This window comes from Cynocephalus volans, chromosome 10 (genome assembly GCF_027409185.1).
Source record: "Cynocephalus volans isolate mCynVol1 chromosome 10, mCynVol1.pri, whole genome shotgun sequence".
Lineage (NCBI taxonomy): Eukaryota > Metazoa > Chordata > Mammalia > Dermoptera > Cynocephalidae > Cynocephalus > Cynocephalus volans.
The window spans coordinates 36,586,042-36,607,992 of record NC_084469.1 but is presented as its reverse complement, the minus strand read 5'-3'; the positions used below and the strand labels follow the sequence as shown (position 1 = coordinate 36,607,992).

The 21,951-nt window shown below is 39.3% G+C and overlaps 1 protein-coding gene across 2 annotated transcripts in view; it reads left to right on the top strand.

Moving 5' to 3' along the window:
* The window catches only part of STX8 (syntaxin 8), a 268,672-nt gene that overhangs the window by 8,507 nt on the left and 238,214 nt on the right, over positions 1 to 21,951 (top strand). For both annotated transcript variants that reach the window (XM_063112417.1, XM_063112418.1), the window contains exons 3-4: positions 878 to 972; positions 9,776 to 9,886. In XM_063112417.1, coding sequence (XP_062968487.1) covers positions 878 to 972; positions 9,776 to 9,886 — 206 coding nt within the window. The remainder of the gene's footprint in view (positions 1 to 877; positions 973 to 9,775; positions 9,887 to 21,951) is intronic.

Genomic DNA, 21,951 nt, shown 5'->3' with positions numbered 1-21,951 from the left:
GTGTGTAGCCCTTGGACAGCTGCTGGTGTTCTGCTGTTTTTCCTTAGTGTGATCCTGCTAATCTAAGGAGGGGACACCTGCTTGCACCCAAGTTGTATAATTGCTACTTTTAACAAGTTAGCAAATGAAATCTGCGGTATTCTACCTTTTTTAACATATCTCTGATTTCATCTGTGGTTGAATGTGTTTCAATTTAAATGGGCAGTTTTATTTTTCACATTTCCAAATTCCTGAGAGGCTCTCTCCTTATCCCTCCTCCAATCCTTTAATGTCACCAACAAAAATTTCCTCCCAGTTTTTAGAACGATTGGAGAAAATTCACCCAGTCCTGGAAAAAGAGTCATGTGTAGTTAATGTTTCTCTTGTACAAAAAGAACACACTGCAATAAAATGTTTAAATGGGTTATAAATATAGCAGTGTATTTCGAGAGCCTGGTTGGGATGGTAATGGGGCTTGGCAGCTTGTCATTTGAAGCATGGTTGAGGGAATTGTGGGGTTTTTGCTGTTGAATGAAGACTTGGAGAACACAATTTCCTGCATGGCTCCAAGGTAGATAAATGGGATCAATGGGTGGAAGCTCAGGGGACAGAATTCAGCTGATTGTGAGGGCGAACTGACAGCTTCCAGTCAATGTCCGTGTTTAAATATGTCTGGCTTTCCACTTGGTCAGGTTGCAGAGTGGTAAGCCTTAGGTGGGAGGCTGGGCCAGGCGACCATTGAGACTCCTCACAGCCCCGGTTTGTCATTGGGAGGCTAAGCATCTCCCCCAGCCCTTCCTTGATTGAATCGTAGCCTATAAAGCAGCGTTTACGTGATATAATTTAGTAGCTTACACCTCTGTACTGGAATACTTAGGATGTGTTCTTTTCTTTTCAGCTTACCGTGACAATCAGAGCTTTGTTGCAGAATCTGAAGGAAAAGATCGCCCTTTTGAAGGACTTATTGCTAAGAGCTGTGTCAACACATCAGATGTATCCATGTAAACATTTCCACCTCTTTTCTAGAGTGGGAGGATAAGCAGTCTTATTTTAAGGAAGGAAGGAATCTGGGCCACCCAGATTTTTCCACAGCTTGAGGAGGACCTGGTTTCCAAAATATTGCCTGTAATCTTGATGTCCGTTACATGTCTTACAGTGAATATGCTGGCAAAGAAAGACCTGCTGAAGGAATTAGCTTATTTGGTTGTAACCTTTACAGTGCAGGAAGCTGATGCTTTCTGTCAGTGCCGTATTCACAGTGCCTGGTATTGCTCGCAGTCTAGACTGCCTTCAAGGTGGCTGGCCACTGCTCCAGAGGGAAACTTCCATGAAAATCCTGAGCTATGATTCTGCTCTGGAGTTTCCAGAGTTTTTAATGATCTATTTCTTTCCAAAGAGGCCAATACCAGTAGAATTCATACTTTTTTTTTTTTTCCTGTTTATATAGATTATTGAGATATGGTTTGTTTGCCTTAATATTCTTCTAATGGCACACATACTGCCCCTGGTTTGGGAGTTTTGGGGGTGCAGGGTGGAGTGGGACTTGATTGAAGCAAGTTGTGCTGTCATCTCAACCTCCTTCCAACACTGTCATGTACTAAAACATTTTTTTTCTTTAGAAATTAATAATCTGATCAATTTAGGAAATTACATGTGACCAGTTACCTAAACTAACCCTTTCAACCTGAGTTTATATTGGTTTGAAAACTGACCTAACTGGTCTTCTCTCATGATTTCTCAAAATTGTCTGTAGTTCATTCTAAAGACCTCACTTATGGTAGATCAGGAAATGGTTTACTGCCCGATTTTAAACATGGGAAAATGTAGATATGTAAATATGGGAAATTGTTTTTAGATAAAACAATTGAAGGTGTTTTACAAAATATTTTCCCCCAAGTGTAACCCTTTATGTCACCAGGAAGGTTGATTTAGATTAGTTGCATGATTTTCCAAATAGTCAATTATCAATCCACTAAAGTTTCAAATAAAAGTTTAATTTCAATAAACAATTGGGGCTTTATTTTTAACACAGTTAGAATATTCTGGTACACTTAGTTTGTAACTTTACCCTACATCTGGTATCATTTGTTACTGTACAGTTTTCCTATTATATAAAGAGTTTTTATTTACCAAAATCAACAAGTCTTAATATATAGACCTTAAGTAGTTTCAGATGGGCCGGGCTATTTCCTCTGCTTTCAGTACTAAGCACTGGGAAACCTGCACATGGGGTCAGGGTGCGCAAACTCAGTTTAGTTTAGCTTAGTCACTAAAGCACATCTATTAGAAAGGCAACTAAATATTGTCTCATGATGTAATATTAACAACTAGGTATTTGCTAACTTCCGTTAAAGTAACTGATTATTATTCCTCTTATTTATGTGCTAAACCTACAGGGCAAGAAAAACATACAAATTAAGATGGTTTACTTTTTTCTATTAATAATTTCTGCTAGTTATTAATTACAGTGTACTAAGCATGCCACGGTAATAATTTACTTTGTTCTCCCAAATGCTTACATTCTCTTGAAATCTCATTGAATTTTGGTTTTGTGGTAATCTCAGAATTACTTCCCAAATTACCGAATTAAGCACCAAGCATTAAAAACACTGACTAGTTAATTAAACCATTACAAAAATATTTAGGGACCATAATGTGGATAATTTGGAATTTCCTAGGAGAAATCAAAAACTCAACTGGAATATAACAGCTTTCTTTAAAATCCTATTTATTTTTTCAGATAATTGCATCTATTTCTACTGTAACTGAAGCTAGGGATGGCATTCAGATAATCCACCCCACGGGGGCGCTCATAAACCTCTGTATTTTCAGGGAGGCCATTTTTCATTTGAGAGAATGGAAAGGATGTAGCTTCTATACTGCCAAGTCCTCTTTTAAATTTTCCTTCTGTTCCCCCCACCTTCCCTATCTCTGACCTCCTTCCTCCTCCCAAACATTTAAAATGATTCTATATCAGTTATCCTCCATTTTTAAGATATATCACATAGCAACTTGTCAGTCCTAATAACCTCATATTATTGGTATGTTTTGGTGGCTCCTTCTTTTCCTTACAAAAGTATTGAGGCCGAGTCAAACTTTGTACCTCAAGTCATTGATGAGGTTGGAAAGAGAATCCAGCATTCCAGCAGAGGAGTTTTCTACAATGAGGAAAGGACTCAGAGTTCTAGTAGCTTGTTCAGGACCTCACAGCTGGGAAATAGAGGAGCCAGATTCAAACACAGGGCTGTCTGGCCCCAAAGTCAGTGGTTTAAAAGCTGAATTCTACTTTAGTAGAAATATCAACTGTCACCTGGCATTTCTTCAACTAGAATTCTCTATTAATTGGCATGTTGCTATAGTGGCAAGACAAATCCTGTTTATAATGCAAATCCTCAAGTATCTTAATCATCAGAAAGACTAATAGTGTTCATTGTTGTTTATTAGGTATACTTTGTGATGTAATTTTTAGAAAAAGTTTTGTTCATAAATCACCAATAGAGTGACTTTTTAATCCTTTTCTTGAGGTATAATTAATGTTGGGTGACTTTTTTTAATGTGAAAATATGAATACCAATTTTCCTTACTGTGCCACATAGTTAAGATTTATGGTACTTTTCTTAATAAATTTATGCCTTTCTGCATTTGTGAAGTTTTTCAAAGAACACCGAGTTGCCGGAAAGATGAGTGAAAGCATGAAAATGCTTTCTAAAACAATTAAATTCATCGAGTTTAGGCATAAGGTGTTTTTTCCTGAAAAAAAGTATCTCTCTCCTGGCAAGAATACACGTGAAATTAAAATGAAAGTTCTGTGCCCTTGAATCTGTTAGTTTGCAATTAGTAAGCCAAAGTCCTGCAGCTGGAGAGTCTAAAATTGCTGAAAAATGTTAACTTCTATTCACAGTGCTTTTTTGAGATAGGCAGATAATCACCTCGCCAGCTGAGAAAAGGTCTGTGCTATGGGAGGCTGCATGTGAAATTTCAGGTAGTACTAAAAATATTCTTAGAATTGGCTTTACATGCAGCTTGTCCTTTTGTTGGCTTTTTCAAAGGGAGCACCTTTACTACTTTAAAGAGAATTTACAAAATCTCTTTACAAAGGAGTCCAATATCAAAAGATATTTTGATATCTTGGGAGAAGACCTGTGGAAATAATTTTTTTTAAATCTGTAATAACTTTTATCAACTCTGTATTTTGGGGGAAAAAAGATAGGTGGGTAGATAGACAGATGTGCAGTCACTATAGAACCTGAACCAATGTAAGTGTGGAGAGGCTAACTCAATAGATTTTAGAGGTATCTCCTGGTGGCTCCAGTGAAGGTGAAGCGGTTCTCAAACACTGTGCCTGTGCATGACAAAGTTTTCACTGGTACCTGGTAATGTGAGAAAAAATGAAGAGAAGATAGTGTTTATATCAGCAAAAATTTTCTGATTTATATAGCCTATTACATGGTTTTTTCTAATTTTTGGTGTTAAAATCTCCTTGCTTTTTCACCATGATAGTAAAAGTAAAGTAGGTAGTACTTTGTTGTTTTTACCTGGCACAATGTATAATTGGTAATTCTGTGTAAGTTCTGCCCCCATTTGTTTGGAGATATTAGTGTTCTGTAAAATGTGAAAGGCTGGGCACAATTGGTCTAAACACTGGCTTTGGATCTGGACAGAACTGAGATTGAAGACCAGCTCTGCCACTTACTCAAAGCCAAACAGCAATTAAGCCTTTCTGGACCTTAGTTTCATTATCTATAAAGTGGGAATAATCGTACTCTGCAAAGTTGTTGTGAAAATTGAAGAAAATATTTTTAAAGCACCTCACTGGATTGGCCCCCCATAGTGGTGGGTGGTGAGTAAAAAGTAGTTAGCTACACTTACTGTGTACCCTTGGGCAAGGTACTTAACCTCTTTGTGCCTCAGTTTTCTCATTTGTGAAGTAAGGAAGATAAAAGTCCACTGGTTTATAGGATTGTTTTGAGGATTAAACTATACGCATAGAAGGTGCTTCACATGTAGTAAGTCCAGTCCTGCATGAGGATTAGCTGCTATTTATTATTGTATCATTCTTGTAAAAACTACAGTTACCATTGACAATTTACAGATAGTCCATTCTTTAAGGAGTTATAATCACGTAAGGTGGTTATATCTAAGCACACAGATGATGATGGTATTAACATAGTACTTGCAAAATGTGATCAGTGCTTTGAGGAAGGTGAGGACTGGGCCTGGTACATAACTGATTTGTAGTAGAGTTCGTTGACTTGAAAGTGAGCCAGAAAAGTCTTCTGGCCTCTAAAACCTTGAACTGTTTCTTTGCAGTTCTTCTGTTATGGCATGAAGAAGTAATTACCTGAAGACTTCTTCCTTCTCCAGAGCAATTCATTTATTAAGTAAGCCTTACCTAAATTCACAAGCCTTTTACTAAATAAAGAGAAAATCCAGGAGCTGGAGTGGAGATGGGCTGTCCTAGGACTCTAGCGACTTACTACTCCACTCCATCTGTGGTTCAATGTGCTTACCAGGGAAGCTGGGCTTAAGCATACTGGTAGTAGTAGGTGTGGATCACATGAAATCAGGATCCCATTTCATTTACAACCTTACACTTCCGTGAATTGGCTATAATTACATGTAAAATCAGCCTAATAATGACAAAGTACTGTGGTAGTTAGTTCTTTTTCCTTATTTGTTTGTTCTGACTTTCTTCCTTGGTTATTCACCAAATTGGTGGAAGAAGTCCCCAACACCTGCCGCTGACTTGTACCCCATGTTCTACTTGTCTTTCTTAGCCTCAGGCACACCCTGTCCCCCCTCCCCTACTCTGTCCAGCTACCACCTACATGTCCACATAGCTGCAGTATAGATTTTTGCCTGGATGATTCTTTGACCTCTTATTAACAACAACCCTTATATAATAAGTGCACTCTGCGGACGGCCCATTCATCTCTTATTCTCCTTACGCCTTCCCTTGCCCAATCTCTTTATGCTCTGTTCTCTGAGTAGATTACAATGTAAAACTAAGAGGCAGAGTGTTCCTAATTGAATGGTTTTCCCAAATTTATAAGGAGTCCAGGAATATTCTGAATTAGTGTTACCAGTATTGTATTTAACAAGATTCTAAGAAGTGACAAAGTTAAGTGAGCAGTGCTGGGAGCCTCAGGGTAGAGAAGCCCCTGGAATGTTTGCTGGGCAAACCCAGTGTGGCGTGCTGGGAAAAGCTTTGAGCTAGTGTAGGAAGAGCTGGGCTCTAGCCCAGCATTGCCCTTAACCAGCCAAGAGACTTAGCCATGCTGGGCTTTAATACCCTGGTCAGGAGAACAAGAGAATTGGATTAGGGGATCTCTAGGGCCTCTTCTAACATCAAATGTCTGTGATTCTGTTCTTCAGTTACTAATCTACACAATGTCATTACCAAGCTTACTGCTTTTGAAAGTGATGTTCTTTAATTGTTCATTCATTCTTAACATTAGTTTAAATCCGTAACTAATATCTTCTGAATTTTAAAACTTCTTTGTTGTTTTTATTATAAAAAGTACTTTCCACCTATACCCTTCTTACTGTTGGTTTTTACCGATGACTCCCCTCTCTCTTGCTCATCCCTGTCCTATCCCATCTCATTCTTTGTAGGTAACAATGCTGATGGTTGGTACCTATCATCCCAGACTTTTCTAGGCATGAAATATATATATGTAAATGTAAAATTCTTTGGAATATAAAGGGATCATACTATACATATGGTTCTGAAACTTGTGTTTTTATTAGTTAGCATGATAGACTCAAGCAATATAAAATAATATTCAGTGAAAAGTAAGTCTCCCTCACAGAGTCCCAATTCCCCTTCCTTAGAGGCAGTTGTTTATATAGCCTTCCAGAAATGTTTTTTGTCCTATGTATGTCTGACTTTTTTTTTTTATAACATAGTGGGAGCATATTATTCACTGCTTTTTTTTTTTTCTTGCTTTTTTGGCTGAACATTGTATTTTGGAGATTATTCCATATCGACTAATTAATGTAAGCGCTTAGTAAGTCCTCATTAATGTTAATTATTATCATCAATACATAAATAGATTTCCTATTCTTTTTTTAGGCTGCAAAACATTCCATTGCCTAGATGCACTGGTTCCTCATTGATGGACATTTAGGATGTTTCCAATATTTGGCTATTACAAACAGTGCTGCAGTGAACATCTTTGCTTCTAAGTTCTTGCATAGATATATGAATATATCTGCAGGAGAAATTCCTGTTGCAAAAAGTGCCTTTTAAATTTTGTTAGATGTTTGGGAGGCAATGTGGCAACTGGTTAACCCTGTTTGCATTCCCACTAGGAAAGTATGAGAAGGCCTGGTTTCCCATCCCTTTCCAAAACTGTCTTGTCAGTTTCCTAATCTGACTGTCTTGTCAGTTTCCTAATCTGATAGGTGAAGATGGTATTTTGTTTTAGTTGCATTTCTTTTTCTAATGTGAAACTGAATGTCTTTTCATTAGAGATATTAGTGGGGTTTTTTTTCCTGTGCTATGTTATGTCCCTTGCCTTTTTTTCATTTGCCCTATTTTGATTGATTTATTTTTTGCTGCTGGTCAGTATGGGATCTGAACCCTTGACCTTGATGTTACAACACCACGCTTTAACCAACTAAGCTAACTGGCTAGCCCCCATTTACCACTATTACTTTGTCACTTATAGCTTTATTTTGCAGATATGTAAAATTTTATGTAATCATGGCTTCTAGGTTTTCAATCTTGCTTAGAAAGATTTTTCCTACTTCAAGATTAAAATGTTCTTTTATGTCTTCTAATAATAAGTTTACAATTTTATTTTTTATGTTTAAATCCCTGAGCCATTTGAATCTGTGCTTAATTATAATATTGGATTATAGTGCAGCATATGTTTGCTTGGGTGGTTGAATACTGAAATCCCAACAAAACTGGTGGTTACTAGGGTAGGTGGAGCATAGCACGTACATGAGAAGAATAGCTAGTATTGTGATGTAGTTAATAGTTCAGAGTTTAAAATTTCCATTTCGTCCTGTATCATTCTTGTCACAGCTTTGGTATCTTTTAATTTTTGAGGAGCTTTTAGAAAGAATAGCCTTCTGCTTTATTCACAATTTACCATTAATTTAAAACACATTCATGTTTATTCTTGATACTGCATTGACCAAAAGGCTAGTAAAAGGCCCTTTTATTAATGCAGAAGAAATATTTAAGTTCCCTGTTTCTTAGTTACAATTGCTACTTCATGGTTTCTAAGATGGGTACTTAGTGACTGTTGTCAAGCAAGAAATGGAAAAGTAATGGTAGCAATTTGGCTCAGGAAAGTAGCATTTGGGAATGTTGAGAGAATTCATTTATTATTATTTTTTAATATCTAAAATCACTAACACTGCTCAGCTACATTGGCTTGGGGGATTTATGATTTTTCTAAGTACTGTTACTGGGGAAAATTTTTGCCTGGGTTTGTTTACTATTTTACTAGCTAGTTCTTTTCTATGCAAAGTTAGCAACTGAAGTAAGTATATACTCCCTAGGCTGTGGTTTTCCACATACAGGCAGTGACGATGTTACTGCTTTTATTAGCCAGCTTTTCAGGAACTTTTTGGGCCTAAATGCAATGTTTTATATTCTTCTTTTAAAAAGTATCGGGATATTGAAAGTAATGTCTTGCTATTATTACTAGGACTGGGTAATTGTGGCCAGGGCTACTTTGAGTCACCAGCATTTCAGCTCTAATAAAGCAAAAGCCATTTAATAAAAACATAAAAGCCAAATAAAATCAAGTTGAGGTGGCTTATTTTTGTGCTCACTTTTTATGTCTTGTGCCAGGTATGTCCTCTCAAAAGTGTTAGCTTTCTCTACTTGTTCTCTTTATGGCAGAACTTTTCTCCTTCAACATTTCTTTTACTGTTTTTTAACACTCACTCTCACTCTCTCTCTCTCTCTCTCTCTCGCCTAGAAGAACTTGTGCAGTTTGCTTCAAGAAAGCCAGTGTTTAAAACTTTGGATTTAGCTCTGATTTATTTTTTTAGCCATCACTCATGAACTGGGCTGGCAAAGGTGTTAGAAATAATCTGGTGCTACATATAAAGGAACAGAGATCCAAAATGGTGAAATAACTAGTTCAAGGTCATAGATAGCGGTCCAAATAGGACTAAAACTCTGCCCGTGGGACTCCTAGTCTAGCAGGCTTACCAGAATAACATGTTAAAATATGATTATTTCTTTGTAATTTTCTTTAAAGATCATGTAATGTTTAAATAATGAACTGATGGTAACAATTTTTTGAGCAAATCTGTTGCATAAAGTAGCACTTTATGAAATATATTTCAGGTATGTTAATAGGTTGTTAATGTGGAAGAAAGAGGGCAATATAGAGGATCCCCCCTTTTTAAACAGTATATTTTGGTATTAATGTGTAGGAAAACACCTTTAAACACTGACACCTGTGATTCAAAACCTAAGTAATCATTGAGCCAGATTGCCTTGACAGAAAAAAAAAATCATTAAAATGTTGGTCACTGGAAGATTAATACTCACCTTGTATATTTCTCAGTGAAAGTACTTGCATAGTAATCTGTGTCATTGTTTATAAGTGCCTCTGCGATGGTACTGTCAAGGTCCTTTACCGAAGGGTCAGTGAAGCTGAAGATCAGAGCAGGAAAAGCAGAAGAACGGTTGAGGTCTCTTCTGGATAGCAGTGATTAGAGTCTGTAAAAAAAAAAAAAAACAACTAACTCAAAGAGTTAACATAATGTATTAGGTAAAATGAAGTGATTCATCTACCTTTGGACCTTAACAAGATGTCTTCAGAACACAACTTGAAGGGGATCGAAGACAGAACCTATTGGATGACCTTGTAACTCGAGAGAGACTACTTCTGGCATCCTTTAAGAATGAGGGTGCAGAACCAGATATAATCAGGTATGTTTTCATTTACAGGGATTATGTGGTGGGTGAAGGTTTATTTGCAGATATCGCAGCTGTTTCCAGAATGGCTTAATTTCTTTAACTAGGAAGATATATTCTGTTCATTTATAGTGATTAATTTTCTATTCAGTTTAGTTTTCATTTTCTAGATTTAGTAAACCCAGTATGTTCAGCTGAATCCCATCTTGGGTGGAGCATACTTAGAATACAAAGTTGGAAGATTTTTGCATTCTTTGGTTGAGTTTTCTGCTTTGTTAGTTGCCTTATGAACTCCTGAAGTCACTAATCTGTGAGAAAAAATGAGATTTTTTTTAGGTGTTGAATAAATGTGTCCTAATAAGACTGTCGTCGGGGCTTATGGATGTAGAGGAGTGTGACAGTTGGATTTTTCTCCCTGTTCCTTGCCAGTGAGTGATTCACACTCTACAGAGCTGATAGCTGCTCTGAACTCAGCTCTGTTGGAAGACCCAGAGAAGTGCTCCAGCTTTCCAAGGCTGAGGTTAATGAACCATAAGTTGTTACATCTTTAGAGCTGGCCTCCCCCCTGCTTCCAGAACTCCCTTAACTTCACTGTGGGAACCATCACAAAAGGAAGTGAGCTCAGGATAGAAAGCTGCTTCTCCCCCACTTCCCTGCTAGGAATGATGCATTCATTGTGCAGCGCCAGCTTGTTTCTACTTAGTTCCCAGTTAGGGATAATACGGCTTCCCAGGGCCAGTGGTCTTTGACCCTAGCCACACATTGCCAGACATCTCTAAATCAGAGCGGGGATGGGGGTGGGGCAGGGGTGTCCCAGGTGGTTCTGATGTGCAGCCAGGATTGCAAACCACTGCCCTAGGACAAGCTGAAGAGGATCAAACAGTTTTTGTCCTGTTGGTCCCAGTCTTCTTAGGAGCGGGTGATCCAAGGTTTTCATGAATTACGAAATACAGGAGGCTAGATGAAATGTTTCTGTGAAGAAATGAAACCAAGGAGCCACTGAGGGAGGAGTTGCAGGCAGGTGTCCTGGGCAGGGTTTTCAGTGAAGACTGAAGCCTAAGGTGGGCCAGTTTGTGGTGGTTCCCAATATTCCTCAAGCAGTATCCAGTCCCCTGGATGCAGGGATGGAGTGAGTGGAAGACGGTGGAGATCCAGGTGGGTGAAGTAGAGCAGGCGAACAAGGGAATCAAAGGTGCAAAGGAAGTTCCATCTTTCAAGAAGGGCCCTTCCATTGAAGGAAGAGGTCTTTTTAGTCAAGAGATGAACGAGGGCAGAGTTAGGAGGTGGAACACATCTCATGGGGGAGTAGGGGGTCAAATAGAGAGATGATGGCCAGAGGGGGAGAAAACATTTAAATAGTTCTACTTGGTAGTGGTGGAGGCAGTCATGGTAAATCAGTCTGTTATGTGCCAGTGTAGGGAAAATATAGGAAAATGGTCAGGGCCCCCTCAGATGTTCAGAATCTTGCCAGGCATTTGATGTAAATATGCATGTGCACCTGTTAAAGATACACAACTATGCCAGTTGTCTGGTTAAGGCCATAACTACGCTAAGTGTATGGCTAGGCAATTCACAACTAAAGCCAAAACATTTCAGGGCTAGGGTTCAGACCCTACAAACCCATTGTACAGACTGGGGTACCAGACCCCTCACACTCAGGTCCACGCTGGGTAATTGGGGAAAGATCCTGGGAGCTGTGGGCAGACAACATGAGCTCAGTCCTCAGCAATGGTAGCGGCACTTACAGGTCCAGCGGTGGCGGTGGCCTCACGGAGTGTTCTGGGAACCCTGGCAGCAACAGCTTGAAACAACAGCATCCAGCAACAGTAGCAGCCTCCTCTATGACCCCCGGGGGTATCCTGGCGGGGGGGTGGGGGTGGGGGGGGGTGGGCGTGGATCAGAGCCACTCATCCTTTATACTTAAGTCCATAACCCACGACACCTGGGTGCACATGCGCAATTACGTTAGACAATAACCAAGGAACGCCTGGGCACACGTGCATGTTTACGTCAAATGCTTCGCAAGATTCTGAACATCTGAGGGGCCCTGACCATTTTCCTTCACTTTCACAACAGCGCCCAGGTATTCCTTGGCTATTGTCTGATGTAGATGTGCATGGGCACCCAGGCGTCCTGGGTTATGGACTTTAGTATAAAGGATGAGTGGCTCTGATCTACGCTGTCCCCACCACCTGGATGTCTGGGGGGGTGGGGGGAGGCTGCTACTGCTGCTGGAGGCTGTTGCCGCCAGTGCCCCTGGGATGCCCCGAGAGGCCACTACTGCTGCTTCTGCTGTACTGCTGAGGACTGAACTCTTGTCATCTGCCAGTGGTTCCTGGGATCTTTCCCAATTACCTAGCATGGACATGCGTGTGAGGGGTCTGGAGACCCAGTCTGTACAATGGGTTTGAAGGGTCTGAGCCCTAGCCCTGACAATACAAAAGGAAACTTAGTATAACTGAAATATGAAATGTTTTGGCTTTACTTATTAATGGCCCAAACAAGACAGCCAGGTTCTGCTTATTACTCTTCATTAATTATGTCATTTAATGATGTTGAAGGGGCCAACTTATGAATTAGGTCTTTGTGGGTTTTGCTGGATTTTTTTTGTTTTTTTGGGTTTTGGTCCTCTCTCGCCTTTTTCACCGCCCCTCTTCTCACTGTGGTAATCTCTGTGTTCTTGCTATTCAGCGTGACCTGCAGATGAGTAGCATCAGCATCACCCGGAAGTGGTAGAAATTGAGGCGATCAGACCCCAACCCAGATTTACTTAAACAAAACCTGCATTTTAACAAGATCACTGGGTGACGTGAACACATGTTGCAATTTGAGGAGTACTGCTTTGTATCTATTTGTTCTTAAGTGTGGCACTTTGCATCAGAGTCACCCAAGAGGCTTATCAAAAAGAAAAAAAAAAAATCAAAAAGAAAAGAACCACAAGCATCTGGACCATATACTTGGCAGAATCTGGTTAGTAGTCTGTGGGGAGGACTGGGTGGCAGTGAGGCTGGGGAAACTTCCCAAGTGATTCTAATAGGTTGGAATCACAGCTTTGTCCTGGTATACTAGTGATGATGCTAACAGCTCACATCTGCTGTTTGTTTTCTGTGCACCAGGTACTATGCTAAGCTCTTTATGTCCATTTGCTCAGGAGTTCTTTGTAACATCCTGTTTTACAGAAGAGAGACTGAGGCTCAGAGGAGTCAAGATTCTAAAGCTAATTAGTCTCAGAGCTTGGATTTCAGGTCTGAACTCTTAAACCATTGCACCATAAAAAGAGCTGAGCCTTGTGTTAGAAGGACTCACCTCTGTAGCTTACTAGTCTTTCAGTCATCTGGGCTTCAAAATCATTGACCTTAAGCTGGGGATATGTGTTCTGCCCATTTTTCATGGTTGTTAGGACCAAGTGAAGTGATTGCTATGTAAAGGGCTTTGTAAAGTCTAAAACCTTTATAAATCTGAGATGTTACCAGTGTGTTGTGTTGTGTTGGAGACCTCCTGTCTCTCCTGTCGTACCCTCCAGTGCTCTAGAAGGACCTGGTCTCCTGGACCAGTCTTGTTCCATGTGTTGCACCTCGTGCCCTGCCCTCTCATCTCCTTTTCCAAATCTTACTTGTTCTGTGTCCTCTTTCCTCAGTGCCCAGCTTGCTGCCTGTTGTCTTGTTAGTAAACAGTCTCATGTTAATTTAATTCTAGTGATGGAATCAGTGGCCGGTGGTGACTTGTCTTCTGGAGGTAGTTTAACTGAAGTCTCCTTGAATCCTAGGACTTAAACCAAAGTAAATTAATTGATGAGAGGATTTAGGGAATTTGGCGGTTTAGTAGCAGAGGTGGTTTTTTTTGGATGGAGGCCTCTGAGGACCTTTTAAGTTCTACCACTAGGCCTACGGCCTCCTATTCTTCCTGCGCATAAGGCTGATCCACATGGTGGACCTAAGGCCGTTACTTATTGGTTTGTTGGTGAATGGTTGAGGTGGCGTGGGGACACAATGACCACACAATGAGGAGAAACTGTGAAGCAAAGGTGACTGGAGTCCTGAGGGTTGAAAATAATTAAGGTAATTGGCCAGACCTATTGACATGCTCTCAGGATGAAACTGAGGGCAACTTGTATATTGCATCTTTTTAAATTCAGGAACAGAAGTCTAGAAAAGTTCAGAATAAGCTTCCAGAAGAATTCTGTTTAAAAAATACTCATATGCAAGCACTGTCGAGGAGAAATGACTCCTGAGGGGTGATTTGAAGAAGGTAAAAATGGGTATAAGAGACAGTGATGGTCCATTCCAGATGACATGGAGTCCGGCCACGAGTAAGAAACAAATGTGGCAATTAGATATTGATTGCCACGAAGAAAGAAAATCATTGCAGATAAAAAGGAAAGAAAATGGTAGGTGGCCTGGAAGGTGAATCCCTCGTTCACTTCCACTGGTGAATCCTTGTTGGGCTAGGATTGCATTAGACCCATTGCACCCACCCTAACAGGAATGTGTCCACATATACTTGTCCAAAAAGTCCAGGTCCTACAGACATGCCATGGGAGTTTGATAAGTAAGAAAATGGATCCTAGATGAAACCATTCTCAAATACTGTATAGAAAGTCCCTGGGAAATCTGCCCAAGGCTTATGAAAATGGATACCCAGGTAGTGTTGATCCAACTAGTGAGGGAGAATAGAACCATTGTGGACTTACTAGAGGCAAGCAGTTAAGTGTATGAATGAGTTAACGAATGAACGAATGAACGTTAAAGCCAAAGTATATTGCTAGAAGTGAATTGTCTTAGATTTGAGGTCAGAATTGCTGGTCTTTGATTACATTCAGTTGCCTATATCGGAATGTGATTTTTGCCTTTTTTACCCTTACCCTTGAGGCCTCTTCACCCCCAATTTCTCATACCTGATAATTCTTTTGTTTGGACCTAGCCTTCTGAGGATCTTAATCAGTTGTCCACATGACCAGTTTTGGTTCACAGTTGGACTGTATCCTCTTGCCTTCCGGTTGTCAGATTGCCTGGTAATTTCTCACATCAGCCGTTAGGAACCTTTCTGCTGTATTTTTGGAGAAACTTCATCCGCATCCCTGCCAGTTGGTTTGTCTGGGTATCTCCAATGACTCAGTCCTCCCGACAGTTAATTCCTAGTTTTGGGCTCCTCCAACATTTTTGTTTGCTTCTCCAGTCTCTGGATTCCTCCAGCTTTTTTTGTTTGCTTCTGTAATTCTTGATATTGAGGAGATCTGTTGGGTTGCTTGTCACTGTGGGGGTGGAGGTCTTTCCCTTAGGTCATGACCTACAGAAACACATTGGCCGGAAAGCCTTGTCTGTACTTTAAAATGTTATAGACATACTCTGTATGGTACATTTTGTCATTAGTGCTAGACTATCACTACACTTCTGGTAGAGAACTGGGGCTAATCTGCTAATCAGTATTTCAGAGCCCCGTAATAGCTGGTAGCAATACCACAAGATCAGTTTACCCTACTGTGGTTGCTTGCTTGGAACCTGTAGAGCCTCTCTCTTCCTAGAGCCCCTACCTCTGTTTCCTCCTTTCCTGTTTACTTTGTGCGGTCCTCTTCTCTCTTTCTTCCCCGTCTCTCATTCCTAGGAATCCTTCCACCCCTGCTTTCCTCTCCTCTTCCTGCTATGTGGCCTTATTAAGGAGAGAAGAGTATTGTCAAACTTCAGTTTGGATTAGCATTTCCTTTAAACAGACCTTAATGTGACAATCACGTAATTGAATGTGTAGCTGTCATGTGATGGAATCTTAGTTTTACCTTACGGATTACTGGTCATTATTTTAAAGCAGTAAGCCTTGGTCTAAATAAGTGATGGTTGACTAATTTAGGGTATTTGGAAACTTGTTAAAGAAGTCTCTGGAAACAATGTCTCTTAGAAGACGATAAGCCCTGACTTATAAAGCAGTGACACAGCTTCTGATTTAAAACCCTACTGCCCTTTATATTTGAGAGCACTACTGAGTCTCACAATTAGTTAACTCTTTGTCGGTAAAGAGAAAAAAAATTGTTGCATACTCCACTGCCCTGTGACCTTCTCAAAGATTATGTGATTAAATCGGCTGTAGTGGGTGGCTAATTGGCTAAGCTTTAATCTTCACACCACCAACTATGTAGGGGATTACAGGGAATAGGAAGTTATTTAGAGTTTGAGATGGTAGTTATATGGCAGGAAGGGTGTATTAACAAGCAGACCAAATTGCTAAAATCAAAAGAAGATGATAATGAAATGTCCACATTTTCTTAGAGTGCAGATTTTTAAATTTAATTTTAGATATGTACTTTTCCCTTGAGCTACTAAATCTTACATTTAAATATCCCCCTAAAAATATCCCCCTTCTCCATTTTAAACCATTGAATGTTTTATTTCAGTTTAAAGCTTGGTTTATGATTTATACCCAGTAGTACTTAGATTTCCTAAAGAATCATTGATTTATATTTTATTGCTTAATGTTATTATTAACACCTGACCAACTACTTTTCTCTAAGTAGGAAATTGCTAAGGAATATACACCTGCATCATTAGTCAGCTCATGTGAGACAGTGGATAAGCCATAAATATTTATCCTTCTTATTTATGCCCCGGAAATATGGTAACTTCCTACTGAGATGTGCTGAAATCAGGAAAGCTTTGCTTTTCTCTCTATTTAAGTGAGAAAGGGTAGTTGAACCAAAGATGTATAAATGTATTCAAAGATATTAAAATTCTCTGCTAATTTAATGAGAAATAGGTAAGGAAGCAAAAATGTTGTGATAAAGGGAGCCTTCTTTTGTTAAGTAGATATTTATTGAGCACCATGCACTGGTATGGGGAATATGGTGGCAAAAAACTGAAATAACTAAAAACTGCTTTTTGCACTTGAGCTATGTAAAGTCCAGTGAGAGAGACTGACATGAAGTAAAGAATCACACAAATAACTAAAATAAATTCGGCAGGAAAGTAAGTATATATTACTTTGAGACTGTATCAGTGGGGAGCTGATTTAGCTAGAGAGTCTGCATGATGTGCTTAATCATTTCTCTTTCTCTTTTGTAAATGTGTATTTTGTTTCTTGATCTAGATTTTAAATACCTCAAGGACAGGGACAAAAGCCTACCATAATGCTTAATAAATACTTAATCAATGAGCATCTTTCTGCATTTTTCTGTAGCTTTCATATCACCCAGCACAGAGTTGGGTATACAGCAGGCAAATTTTTGACTCAGCAAATTTTGGTTGATTGAAAGATTAACTGAGTCAGGGTATGATAGGTTGTGTTGTGGTAACTAAACAAACCTGGGAATACCAGGCATTTAACACATGAAAGCTTTTTTGCATGCCTTGAGTAAAGTCTGGTTCTCCCAGACGGGTCCCTTCGAATGGTGACTAGGAGATTCAGGTTGTTTCCATCTTTAGGGCTGTGCTATCACGACACAGGCCCTCCACGTTCCTCATGATGGGAGAAGAGAGAGTGTGTGGAGAACTCACAGCCCTCTTATGTGCTTTGGCTTACAAGTTCCTGACTAGTCACGTGGCTCCAGCCTCACTGCCAGGGAGGCTGGGGAGTGCGATTGTAGGGAAAGTGAAGGAAAATGGTCAGGATCCCTCAGATGTTCAGAATCTTGCCAAGCATTTGATGTAAATATAAATATGCACGTGTGCCCAGGCGTTCCTTGGTTATTGTCTAATGTAATTGAGCATGTGCACCCAGGTGTCTTGGGTTATGGACTTAAGAATAAAGGACAAGTGGCTCTGATCCACGGGGGCCCCCTGCCCCTGAGATGCCACTGCTGTTGCTGGAGGCTGTTGCTGGAGCCTGCTAGTGCCCCTGGGATGCCCTAAGAGGCCACCACCACCACAGCTGCTACTGCTGCTGTAAGCTGCTGCTACTACTGCTGAGGACTGAGCTCGTGTCATCTGCCGTTGGCTCCCAGGATCTTTCCCAATTACCTAGCGTAGACCTGTGTGTGAGGGGTCTATGACCCAGCCTGGCATGTGAGGAGTCTGATGACCTAGTCTATACAATGGGTTTGAAGGGTCTGTGGGCCCTAACCCCTAGCCGTGACAATGCAAATGGAAAACTTAGTGTAACTAAAATAATGAAACATTTTGGCTTTAGTTATGAACTGCTTTAACAATACAATTGCCTAGCCACACAGTCAGCTAAGTCAGCAGGGATTCCGACAATAACCCCAACCAGGCAATTAGCATACCTAAGGCCTCAACCCAACAGCGATCTTTCTGTGTGCTCAAGGAGGGGAAACTGCAACAGGACTGGGGCAAGCACATGGCTTTGTCTCTGCCTCACTGATTATTTCGGGTAGTTTGATGGAAGGATAAGTAACTTTGGTACAGTCTTGCTGCTTTCTTGGTCAGCAAAGATTAGAATCAGAAGTTCATAGAGGCACCCCTGAGGTGAGCCAAGAAGTGACTGTGGTGAGATTTGCTCATCATTTATAATGCCTATTCTTGAAGAGTTCAGTTAGGTTGGGGAAACAAACAAAAGCAAATCCACAACAGGGTGAAATGAGTGCAGACGGCTATGTAAATGTGCTGTGAAGACTAGAAGGGAAGGTTGTTTCTGCAGCAGTCAGAGGAAGAGGACTGAAATGTCTAAGAAGATGCTTATTGCAGTTACCTGCTCTAACCACTTTGTTAAGTGGGTGTCTGGGTACAGCTCACTACCCTCGGCTAGCAGTTAGGATGCTCTTGGCTGCACCTGACAGACAACCCTACTTAAATGGTTTAAATGAGGAAAAACATCCCATGTAATAAGTTACAAGTGAGAGAAGTGAGAGGATTGATTACTTTAACCAGCCTGCTAATGCCGCCAGGGAGCCAGGTTCTTGCCATCGCTTTATTTTGCCTTCTTCAGAGTGCTGGCTTTGTCTTCAGACTGACCCTCTCATGGTCTCAGAATGGCTGTAGCAGTTCCCAGCCACACTCCAAACTTAACAGTGGGAGAGGAAGGAGAGTATATTTTGTATATTTTTATGGCTAAGAAATCTAAAAAGCATTTAAACAAGATTCAGTGATAACCCTCCCACTATGTTCCCCACTCCTCAGCATAAGTAATTAATCTTAAGTTTTGGCATATCCTTCCAGGGTTCTCCTAAGCATATACCAGCAAATATGAATATATTTCCTATTCCCCTCCATCTTTTACACAAATGGTACTGTAGTATACATACCATTCTACAGCATTCTTTTGTCACCTGATCAAATATCTTGGAGGTTTTCCCAATTGGGAATAAGGTTTTGTCATTAGTTTTTATAGCCTTATAATATTTCATTGTATGAACATACCATAATTTATTTAACTAGTCCCCTATTAATAGATTTGTGTATTGTTTTCAGCTTTTTTCTATTACAAAAATATAGCATTGAATAACCTTAAACCTAAGTGATTTTGGATGTGTGAAAGTGTATCTTTAGGTAAGTTCTTAGAAGTAGGGTGGCTGAGTCAAAGGGTATATGCATTTGCAGTTTTCGTAATATTTGGCAAGTTGCCCTCCAGAGGGGTAGAACCAGTTTAGACTTGTGCCAGCAATTTACGTGAGTGCCTGTTTTTTCTATAGTCTTCCCCAAAGAGAGTTATTAAACTTTTGTATCCTATGCCAAACTAATATAGTTTTATATAGTAATATCTTAGTAGAGATTTATGTAATTACTATATATGATTATAGTGAACCAAGGTTATAAAGACATTCTGTGTCTGATTTTTTTTCCTAGTACTTCTGTGGTTTTATAATTGTTAAATATTTGATTCATTTGAAATTTAATTTATGAAGAGTACTAATCCCACTTTTTTCCTACTTTGCTACTCTATTTTTTGTGACTGACTGCATTTTTTATCTTCTCATCTTCAAATTTGAGATGCTGACCTGATCATTTAACACATTCCCATATATATTTTGATCTATTTTTGGACTTCGTAGTGTGTTCCATTGGTCCTTTGGTCTACTCATGGGCCAGTACCACATTCTTTGAAATATTGAGGCTTTATTTTAGGTTTGATACATGATAGTAGGTTCCTGTCATTAAATTTCTTAAGAGTTTTGCTTATTTTTTTTTTACATGAACTTTAGAATCAGCTTATTTAATTTCAAAAAGGAGGGAAACAACTCTTTTTTTTAAAAAAAATTGAGATTGCATTAAATGTTTTCCCATTTGGTCAAGCCATCTTTTGGGTCTTTCAGTAGTGTTTTCTTCAAATAAGTTTAACACATTTCTGGTTAAATTTATTCCTGGCTATTTATTTTTAAAAAGTCTGGCTTAGGTGTTTCCTTTATGTTTAGTACTTTTTGTGGCCTGTTTAAGAAATCTTTGCCTATCACAGGGTCATTAAGATATTCTTCTATGTTTTCTTCTAAAATACCTCTTATTTGACCATTTGCATTTAGATCTACAATCCTTTTGGAATTGATTTTTTTTTTATGTAGGGTGATAACAGATACCAAGATTCATTTTTTAAATATGCATATTCAGTTGATGTGGTACCTAATATTGTCTCTTCTCCACTGCATTTTAGTGTCACCTTCGTCATAAATCAGGTGACAATGTGTGTATGGGACTGATTCTGAATTCTTTATTCTGTTCCACTGGTTTATCTGCCTGTCCTTGTGCCACACTGCAGCTTTGTGGTCAGTCTTGGTAGCTGGTGATATGAGTCCTCCAGCCTCTTTTTTTCTTCCAAATTGCCCTGGCTCTTCTTGTCTTTTTTTTGCATTGCCTTGTAACCTGTAGCTGGAATCAACTTCTGAAGTGACAAAACAGAAACAAAAAACTGGATTTGCTTTCTATCTACAAATCAGTTTTAAGGAAATTGACATCTTTAAAATATTGAGTCTTCCAATCTCTGAATGTGGTATATGCCTTTAATAGGTTTTCCTTAATTTCTTTAAATAATGTTTTATAGTTTTCAGAATAGCAGTCTCATACATCTTTCATTTGACTTATTCCTAAGTATTTCATGTTTTTTAAAAAATACTCTTATAAATAACATCTTTTAAAATTTTTTCATTTGATATTCCTTTGTTGCCTACCTTTTAAAACCTTCTTAGGAGAAAAACCACTAGGTTACAGCTGCTAACCACTTGTGGACAGATTGTTTTATTACTCAGAACATGATAATAGCTAGTTACCCAGGTTGATTTGACCAATGATACGAAGTTGCAGTGACTAATATTCAGATCTCAAGGTTTCTGATTTCACTTGCTTCATCAATCATCTATACGGATAATCTTTTTTTGCAATTAGTCTCTATTCGGAAGTCAGGATGCTAACAGAGCTTCCTTTCCTATTCCATAGAGAAAAAAATCCAGACTAAGTGACTACAGTTGTCCTTTGGTATCCACAGGGGATTAGTTCTAGGACCTCTGCAGATTCCAAAATCCACAGATGCCCAAGTCCTTATGTAAAATGATGTAGTATTTGCATATAACCTATGTATATCCTCCTGTATACTTTAAATCATCTCCAGATTACTTATACTACCTAATACAATGTAAATGCTGTGTAAATAGTTGTTATACTGTATTGTTTAGGGAATAATGACAAGAAAAAAATCTGTATGTACAGATGCAGTTTTTTTCCCAAATGTTTTTGATCCATGGTTGAATCCACAGGTGCGGAACCCACAGATAAGGAGGGCTGACTGTGTAGATATGTATAAATATATATTCACGTATATGTGTATAAAGCCCTATATACTAATGTCTAAGTATATATACATATATACACTTGTATGCATAGCTATGCATCTATATATTTGCATGTGCACTCACATGCTCTAAGAGCTATGTCCTGAATAGACCACAAGATGGGGATGTAAGTCAATAGAAGGGGAAACTTACCTTCCCAGTTGTTAGATTTTGAAAAGTTAGTTTTTCTCTGTTGAAAATGAGGAGAGAATAAAGTTGCTTGTACTTCCTAACCTTAAGAAAGGAATGGTGTCACCTTCCAGTTCTCTCTTTAACCCTTTTTCTCTTCCTCTGTGTAACTGCAAACCTGTTTGTCATTTTTATTCTTCCTCCTTTAATGACTCACTTAGACCTTGCCCCATCCCCAGTCTGTTCATTCCTGTTTCTT